This window comes from Oreochromis aureus, linkage group 20, assembly GCF_013358895.1.
Source record: "Oreochromis aureus strain Israel breed Guangdong linkage group 20, ZZ_aureus, whole genome shotgun sequence".
NCBI classification, from domain to species: Eukaryota; Metazoa; Chordata; class Actinopteri; order Cichliformes; family Cichlidae; genus Oreochromis; species Oreochromis aureus.
This window is the reverse complement of record NC_052961.1, coordinates 12,307,195-12,317,000: the sequence shown is the minus strand read 5'-3', so window position 1 is coordinate 12,317,000 and position 9,806 is coordinate 12,307,195. Positions and strand designations below refer to the sequence as shown.

Below are 9,806 nucleotides of genomic sequence, written 5' to 3'. Positions count from 1 at the left end.
GTACAAACAATCTTGTACAATACTTCTTTGCTTTTATTTGCTTCCTATTACTGTCGTCTCTGAGCACATCGGTGACGATGAGCATTTTCCTGTGTTCTCTTTTATGTACACTTTGACTTTGAACTTCTGATGCCAATCCCGTGTGCCTAACAGTCTCAGTACCTTAAGATTATTTATTTGAAATTATTTATTTAAAGCTGTTTTTATTGAAAAATTCAGTGACATGACTCAAAGTTTCAAAGGTACCTGTAGATTTTTAATCTGTTGTTTACATTTGCTATGTTGTTGTGGGCGACGTGTGGCAAGCTGTTATGTTCCTGTGGGTTGCAGTGAGCATTCGTACTAGCTGTGCTCTTCGTGGCACGAATGTGCTGTACCCTTTAAAAATCAGCAGTCCTGCTGCGAGAGGAATTGTGATCATTGCCTGCACTGGTGATTTTAAATGAGTTGTGTGCAGTGCATTAGAAAAACAAATCATCCTCTGATAAAATGACTAGTGTAGCGTTCAACAGTTACATTGTTGCAAAACTCTCAGAAAGAGTTTTAAACATGAAAGCCTCATGTTGCTGAAAAATAACATTAGCAGCTAAGATCAAGCTGCTAAATTTGATTTCAGTTTCATTTTCAGTGAAATGATTGAACAGCTCGCTTTAGTTTTACTTTGCTTAAAGAATCTAAGATTCACATCTTTTTGTGGTTTAGCCAAATCCTGTGACTCTTATCAATGGCATGAAAAGCCAGATAGTGGAAGTAAATAACACCAACCTCTCATCCCTAAAATGAGCTCTGACTAGTTCTCAAAATATGTCCTGTCTACAAGGCATGGCACCAACAAATTTACCTCCAGCTGAAGAATCTGTTCAGATGAATGCCATAAGTCTGACTGTTTTAAGCACTCAGGAAGTCTTGCTCTTTTTTTCTTTACGAGTCATAACCTCCCCGGTTCCTTTTTTGCCTTGCATTTGTGAATGTAAACTAAGAACAATTGAACTGTTTAACTGCCCTCAGATGGGGGAAACATTACTCAGTCCAACAGCTAATGTATTGTACTGAGCATGTAATGCTCAAACATGTCATGTTATCAGTTATGACATCTAAAAGTGTGGGCGGCATGGTGGTGCATAACAAGCAAGAAAGTTCTGGGTTTAAACCTTTCTGTGTGGCATTTGTTTTCCCACTGTGCTTTATTCACAGTGTCAGAAGAAAATCCACACTCCAGGGCTGGCTCTGGGTGTGACTGTTGCTGGTTGTCTCAGCGCTAGTCCTTGCTACCACCTGTCCAGGGAGTGCCCTACCTCTCTGTGGTTTGTGCTCCAGCCCCACCCTGACCCTCTACAGCTGTGGTTCTCAAACTTTGGCTTACCATTTGGTGGTCTGTCATAGCGGTGCACAAAAAGATGTGGGAGCGTTTCTATTAAATTGCAACTCCTTTAGCTGTAGTTATCATAGATGAATGAATCTTATTAACACTGACAAATACAGATAGTGTAAGGAAATGTAATAGCCACCTCAGTAATTGTTAAAGCCCAGCAAAACACACACACAAAAAAGCAAATGCCAACATGAAGCACTATTTGCTGAACAGGCACTTTAAAGTGTGGATTTTTCCTGGGTAGTCCACTGACACTGGCTCCCTAAACTTTGAGAACCCAGCTCTGTAAACTTGGGATGGCCAACTAGTTATTATACCCAGAGGTGCTTAAGTATCAGCCTAATTGTGTTTCTATTCTATGCATTGCCTAGAGTTTTTTTTTTTTTTTTTTTTTTCAGCTTTTGTGAAGAATTTTATGAAATGAGCCATTCATCTTTAAAATTGTATCCACTGTTGGCTGAGAAGATTTGCACAGGTGACACAACAGAGGGTTCTACTATAAAGTTCAAGATTGCAAGACTTTCTTGACAAAACCTAAAACCCCTGTCAGATAAAATGGGTAATATGGTGTTTTTCAACTGTTAAGGCAGGTTTTCTGCTTCAGCTTCTGCGAGTGCTCACATAAAAGGGGCGTTTCATTGTGTGACTGATCTTCTGCACAGAATTGATCCCTATGAGCCTAGCAGCTCTAGATGTTATCAAGCAGTGGTGCACTCTGCAACTGCTTATTTCTAACATGACGACCGCACATTAGAGCTCTGAAATTTCGGATAGGTTTAAATATTATAAAGGTTACTGTCCCATCACCTAATGAAGTGAAATTACTTTTATTGGTTGATAGATTCTTGGTTATGTGGTATAGTATCTGCAGAGGAAACTTGGCTAACTCTTAAACCTCACCTTGTAGTACACCCCTCTGGAGAACTTTGCATGAAGGGCTGTGCATTCAGGTGATGTTTGATGAGATGGACTGATGCAAATGTAATTTTGGGAACATTGTTACAATCTTTCTCCTTTCAGACTGTACATCCATTGGTTCAAGAGACTTGGTAAGGTAACTGAAACACTGGAAATGTAATTATTTACTTTTGTAGATAGTTGCAATGCATCATTGTAGCCTGCATGAGCTGCACAGCAGAGTGCAATAATATGAACAAGTGACAAAGAAAATTCTCTTTTATTGACCATTTTCTGATACAAATTGTTGTAGGGCACCATAGAAATATAGACATTGTACATTTATATACGTGTACATTAAAAAGAATGATCCCATCCTATTGAGTTTACAGTATATAAATCAACGGATGACTGATGTTACTATGTAAAATGACATGATATCGAGACTAGGAGGAAGTTGACAGAGGACATGAAATGACCGTTGTACAAGTATGGTGAGGATGGCTATGTGTGGCAGTGGTAGACACACAGTGGCCAACGGAACATGGAAAAAGCGCCCAGTCCATCACAAACATTTGTCCATGAAAATCTGAACTAACATTTCAGTGCACCAGAAGATTTTTTTTCTTAAAAGGATAAAAACACACCTGCTAATCTACCACAGTCAGCGAACACAGTCGTCAAGCTGACAGGTCTCCCTGACTTGCTTCACACATTTAAAAAAAAAAACAAAAACAAAAAAAAAACCTGTCTGCAAGCTCCGGTTATGAATGAGCCAAGTGTTGGTGTCGTCACACAATCACATGCTCGACCTCTTGGATCTCTCATTACAGTCAGGAGAGGAAAAAAAAAAAAAAAAAAAACATTGTCAACTCATGCCAAAGGTTACATTTAAAAAAAAAACCGAAAAAAAAAAACCAAAAAACCAGTTGCAATAAATGGTAAAATAAGCCGTTTGAGTGAGGTATGAAATTCCAGGCATTGTCTTGCCTGTTTGCAGTTTTCCGGGTTTCGTAACTGAGGTTGTAGCAGCTTAGGTGTGTGGAAAAACCCAGTTAAGTGGACTGTGACTGTGGGTTCCCTGACACTTGGAAATACACAAAAGTTTTCTTTAACCATAGCAGACAGCATACAACACACATCTTCAAAAGACTAAGGAAAAAGTTTTTTTTATTATTACCGTACTAAGTGATGACAGGAGGACCAAGCTAGGCAAAGCAGTGAGAGGCTAGATGGAATGAGGGGGGGAAAAAAATAAAATAAAATAAAATAATACAGCCCTGTTGGATAGTAGTGCCACCAACTATCCTGTGTTACAATCAAACTCCTTGTCTGACCAATTGCAGTTTGCCTTACGAGTGATTGAGTGAGGGCTTGGAAAACTGAGGACCATGTGAGGACAAAGATGCCAATGTAACAGCATTTGTAAAAGCTCCCTGAAGAAACGACACTGATGACTTTAAGCCTAGAACTCTGCCAACCTTAAAAAACACATACGAAAGAGTTTTATTATAACATGAGAAGCAGCACACGTGTTTTAAAATGTATGTAACCCGAAGGAACAAAAACAAAAACAAAAAAAAAAAAACAGTAAGTCAGATCGATTCTGATGACTAATGATACACTTTTACATCTCCCCACTTTATGCAGAGAACTGAGAAGGAAGTCTGAGAAGCATCACTAAAATCTAAACTGTCCTACAGGAAGAGGGCTAAAGATGGTTCTCCTCTAATCGGGTGGGTGAAGTCAGTTATGCAGATTAGGAAAAGATACTTCTACCATCAGTTACCTATTCTCATCCTAAATGCTGAAGCTCAACTCCATCTAGAATACAATGCAAAGGATAGGTTAACCACTTCACACAAACACTCAAAACAAAACTTTGGGAAAAAAAAAGAAAAAGAAAAAAAAAGCAAGTATAGGTAAAATTCACCTTTGTCCAGTACAAAACATGGAGAAAAATCTATATGCCCTACCATCTCAGATGCGGGTACAACAAATAAGTAACATTAAGCAGAGAAAACATTCTACAAACCATCTTTAGGGGGGAGGAAAAAAAAAGAAAAAAAGAAAAGGAGGAAATGTCCAGGCTCCTTGGAGAACACCTTTTTGTCCAGTATAAAAGACTTGTAATAACATGACATGTAGAGAAACGGGCTGTTACCTTTCATGTAATTCTTAGATCTATGCTTGAGCAAGTCCATCGTTCTATCCAGTGCTGTTGCATGATATATGTACTGTGTTAACCCTCCTTTGGCAAAAGGGGGCTTTGTCGTGAACAGTGGTCATGTGGTGGCACTGGCGTTGGAGATACAGCCCAGTTCTGGTTAACAGTAAGTCAGTATGTTGAGTGAGGTAGCATGCGTTGTGAATTACTGGTCCTCTTCCTCTTCCTCCTCAGATGATTCCTGGGATGCTTTTTCTTCCTTTTCCTGCAGAGGGGGGGGGAGAAAAAAAAAGAAGGGGGGGCTGTTAAGTTATGCCTTGACCACACCCACAAGGAAAATGCCCAAAGCACCATCAGTGTTCATTGACAATAGCTGCCTGTGATTCATGCCTCAACGCGACTGTTTTTACTTTAATAACCCCCAAGTACCAACAAGAAAAAGACTAAATGTTATTATAAATCTCTTTGATAAACCACTGTGGCATGAAGAACACCCAAGGGAAGAGTGAGCCATCTGTAGTGAGAAGTGATTCATACACACAGCGGTGAGTCACAATGAGGCATCCTGCTTTTTGCCCTCTTGCCTTTCCTGCTCACACTTACTGCTACCCAAGATGTCCATTCATAAAAATGAGGAGCCTAGTTAGGAGGGTAACTGTGGGTCATTCCTTTCTGTGACTAATGCAATCCAGACGACTTTTTTTTGAGTACGCCCTAACCACTCATGCACATGACACAATGTTACTACAAGACCGCAATTTCTCCTAGATTAAAACATGCTGCATTGACCGGCTGTATGTAGTTGGGCGACTCATTTTGAAGCTCCTAAAAGTAAATATCCTGCTGTCAACATCTAGTTAAAAACAAACAAACAAACAAAAAAAAACTAAACAGAAAACCTTGTTTTAAAACTACTCAGTAAAGAGTGGTTGACCATGCACGTCTGAATGAACACAAGACCCCAAAATAGCCAATGAGTAAAAAAATGACTGAGGAACAAATCAGGCAAGGGAATTAGGAAAATGCAATTTCACCCTGCAGGCAGTCATACCGATCATAATTCAATTGGGAGAGGAACAGCTTAACTGATGTGAACACTTGTTTGTCCTTGGGCTCTTACCTCCTTCTTAGGTCTTCCCCTGCGTTTTCCCCCTGCAGATGGGGCTGCCGTTGCCTTCTGTGAGAGAAAACAGAACAAGGTCAAGAGGGCTCCAAGTGGGCTCCAACATTTTGTTGTGATCCTCAAGGTCAGTGACCTGCTGATCTGCTAAGACTTTTTTTTTTTTTTTGGGGGGGGGGGTACAAAACGCAATGGTGTAAACAATATTTCCTACAGCTTTGCATCTAGCTGCCTGTAGATGGCAGTAAGGCCTCTACAATGAGACAGATGGAAAGGGGGCATTGGGTTCATTGGCTATTATCTGGAAGGCCGACAGGAACTGCACACAGGGCACTCCAGTTCGCTGGCCACCTGGTCTGAGGCTCAGAGACAGCTGGTGAAACTGAGCGGAGACACAAACCCTCTGCAGCTCGGCCCTCGCTGCTAAACCTATATCAAAACATGTATGCGCGACTTCCTCTCCCTCTGCCTTTCCCATACATAGCAGTGAAGACCGAGCGCAGGGAGAGCCGGAGGGTTGGGGCGGGGGAGAAAAATCAGTTGTTGCTATGGTAACGACAGGCAGAGAAGAACTAGGGCTGTGTACTGGGTGGGGGCGGAGGGGTGCTTAGTGTCAGCTTGGAAACAGTCTTGCGGCCTCTGCACCTGCACCACACTTTGCATGACAAGCTGCAGGAAGCTGGAGGACAGGAAGTAGAGGGTGAGCATCACCAACAAAAAAAAAAAAAAAAAAGAAAGAAAGTGTGAGGCAGTAAACCAAGGTCTTTACAATGGGAAACCCTAGCCAAGCTATTTCTGACACCACAAGGGGGAAGCAGCCAGATTACAGCCAACAAATATATCTCAAGTAACAGCAGGACATCCTTTTACAAGGATGAGGTTAGCTACCGTTAAAATGTTCATCAACCAAAAGGAATCAGGGGTTTGGAGAAAAAGACAAAGCACTTGCAAGAAACAAATTTACAACAAATGCCACGCCGACTGCCCATCTTGGAATTGCAGCTATTCCGGATCAGGATGTGCGCTCGTTGCTGCTGAACTCACTGTCACTATGTGAAAACACGTCTGCAGACTGCATTGACTTACTTTGCCCTTGCCGGTTGTCTTGTTTTTGCTGCCCTTCGGCCGTCCTCTGGGCCTCTTTGGAGTAGGGGACCCACTTGGTTCCTGGCAATCACAATCAATACAAAGTTAGGGTAGTATACAACATCTGGACAATATTTTATCAACATAAGCTCTTAAAAATCTGGTTTATATTGATCAAGGTATATTGATCAAGGTTTTCAAATCAAATTATAGACATACAAAAAACAAAAAGCTCTCTCAGGTAAAGACATTGCAACTTATGTGCATTAAATGCTAAAAAGGTTGCCATGGTCCAGCAGATACAAGTTCACAAATAACAGATGTGTCATTAAGGGAAATATGCAACAGTAAGCACTTAGGGGATTACCGTCACATGCAAAAAAGCAAGGTACATTCAGCTCGAGGTGAGTTATCGTATTCATGTGTGGTTGTAAGCTTCGTCATGGCTGACGCGCCTCCTGTTGCATTTCTGCTGTGTTTACAACCGCAGCTCATAGCAACCGAGCAATTCAATAGTAAAAACACAGCTGGCTGAGTGACAGGTATATGAGCCACTGTGCGCTTCGACTCTGCTATGTCATCCATTACATGGGGAGCAGAGGTGGGTCGTGGGGGTTAAATCTGGTTTAAAGGCTTTAGGTTACAGGTTGCTTATAAACCAGTGAGACATGTGGCAAGTTTGTTGTTCTTCCCTTACAGTGATAAGGAAGGGGCAAATGGTCACAAGGGCATGCTGCAGCCATTTCAGGAGTCTTAATTTCATTGAGGGATATGCATGAGAAGCTCAGCTGCAATAATATCTACCTGAGCATCAGCTGCAGCAGACCTGAGTTAAAGGGTTCAAAAAAAAAAAAAAAAAAAACTGCTCCCATCTTTTTAATAATATTAAATACATCCTTACTGTAATTTCTGGGATGTAGTAATAATAATAATAATAATACTACAACAGCACACTTTCTCCAATAAATAGAAGAACAGAATGGGACTACTTACGTCAGAGGTTTTTACCTGCGGCTGCTTACGGGGTCTTCCACGCCCTCTCTTCTCTGTGGCTTCCTTCTCTTTCGGTGAGACTGTCCCCTTGTCGCTCATGTTTGCGTAGCTTTTCAGACCTAAAGACATAAATCACACCGGTCACTCTTGCAGCAAGGGGAGGCGTCGAGTTCACACACAGAAAAATACACGGGCTATTAAACTCAGTGACCGCAACAGCAAACAAAAAAAAAAGGGGGGGGACCGGCCTACCCACACACCGGTAACGCGTTTAACTCAATTAATCCGCGCTTATTTCCAGGTCTATTTCTGTCACAACCGTGCTCCATTACATAGCCGACGCTGCCACACAAACACTGGATTGGGATCAAACCGGCTTGCAGGGTACAGCCGGGACTCAGTAAGCGATCGGAGGCCGAGCAAACCTGCAAAATACTACTGAACCCGGCGCTCCCCTGCCTCCACGACCATGTTTAGAGAGGCCCGTTTGCTGTAGTTGTTGTAGCCAACAATCGGGCCTGCGCATGAGACTCGCAGCATGTCTGCACGCCGGGGCGACGAAGAGATATCCCCCCCCCCCTCCTCCGCCGCCGCCGCCGACACACACATGCACATACACACAATGGCTAGTGTGTGCTCGTCTGGATTTGCAGGGTAAAGCCCTAGCCTGCATGGCGGCACCCATTTTTTGAGTGCTATAGAAAATGCAAGCAGAGCTCATTTGCGGGAACGAGAGCCCGGGCCGGAGCAACAAAAGACGGCTTCACATCTAAAGCATGCAGCGTCCTCTCGCCGGAGATCCCTCTCTGTAAAAATGCATTTAGGCGGTTGTAGCTTGCAAACTTTAGCTTGCCTTTCGACGTCTTTTTCTTGTGCACTCACCTTTATCGCTCGGTAGCAACCTCTGCTCTATATTTAAGACGAAATGTTTCCTTTAAGCCTAGCTGGTTGTACCCGGTTAAAAAGCCTCGCTCTGATCTATAGGCTACAGCTTTTATTCGTCAGACAACACACAGCCCGCCCCTTTAAAATCCCAGCTCATGCCGCTTTAAAAACAGTTATGAATTAAAATAAGAGCGGGTCAATATATATATACACATTTTTTTAATGATTTATTTTTAAATAATAAAATAATACAAATTACCAGCAGGATGAGAAGTTTACTCCAACGACGTCCTATAAATAGCGCACGTGCTCGTCTTGTCTCCTACAGATAAAGGAAAAAGGCGCCAGCCAGGAGGAGTTTTGGGGCAATTTAAAGAGCCGCCCTCATGGGAGCTGGAACATTGGAGGGCGGAGATATAAGTGGGCCACCAACAGCACTACTAGCAGGCCAACCCCCCCACCCACTTACGGATCCCTTTAATTCTCCAGGTTCAATCACAAAATATAAAAACATGTTTTTAAGTGGCGGGATATACTTTTAGGAACCAAGGAAAGAATGACTACTTACTGTATTTATATTGTCCCATACTACATTAACTTAACCAACACATACCACAGTCTCCACAGTAAAATGGTGAATGAACTATGACCTTCTCCAATGTAAACATAAGCTGCCTTTGAGCTCGGGAATGATTTACATCCTTTACTCAGGTAAAACACGACTCCAGTAATGCATTAAAATGAAAAGTTAAATATTTACTAAATGAATAACACAGTAATGCGTTTGTTTAACAACAAAATGAATATCATCATAATATAGTGGAAGAAAATGTACAAAATTGTCTCTGTATTGCAGAATATTACATAAAATAATTCAGTTCTGGTTTTAGATCTTAGGTACAGTACTACACTGAACTTCTATGTGTTTAAGGTTTGTAATATCAGTGTAATACATGTAAATAGTTCACCTGCATAAACCTCTGTGCAAATAACACTGTAAAACATGGGTGTGATGCTGTGATCCTGGTGCAGTTTCTTATGTTTCAGAAATGCTTCTATCTGTTGAGACGACATTTTACATAAATCACCTATTTGTTGTTAGAATATCTTTTTTAAATAAATTGATCCCAACCACCATCTACACCACTTACCATAGATACAGAAAATCTTCACCACCTCATACCACAATACCCACAAGCTCTTTGTTGTATCATATTTAAATTTTAATTTATTGATCTCTTTATCTTTTTGTATTTTCTTTTTAACTGAGTCCATTCTTTAGTCTT

At 41.5% G+C, this 9,806-nt stretch overlaps 1 protein-coding gene across 4 annotated transcripts; it reads right to left on the bottom strand.

Moving 5' to 3' along the window:
- Positions 1 to 1,745: 1,745 nt before the first annotated feature.
- hmga1a (high mobility group AT-hook 1a) lies at positions 1,746 to 8,922 on the bottom strand. 4 transcript variants are annotated; one of them, XM_031727886.2, is made up of 5 exons: positions 8,780 to 8,922; positions 7,636 to 7,754; positions 6,643 to 6,723; positions 5,557 to 5,613; positions 1,746 to 4,701 (listed from the first exon to the last, which is right to left on the bottom strand). In XM_031727886.2, the coding sequence occupies exons 2-5, from the start codon at positions 7,732 to 7,734 to the stop codon at positions 4,642 to 4,644; spliced, it is 297 nt and encodes a 98-aa protein (XP_031583746.1). In that variant the 5' UTR covers positions 7,735 to 7,754; positions 8,780 to 8,922; the 3' UTR covers positions 1,746 to 4,641. The 4 variants fall into 4 exon arrangements, with proteins under 4 accessions (XP_031583746.1, XP_031583748.1, XP_031583747.1 ...); XM_031727888.2 differs by having other exon boundaries at positions 7,651 to 7,754; XM_031727887.2 differs by lacking the exon at positions 8,780 to 8,922 and adding an exon at positions 8,518 to 8,668.
- Positions 8,923 to 9,806: the final 884 nt, after the last annotated feature.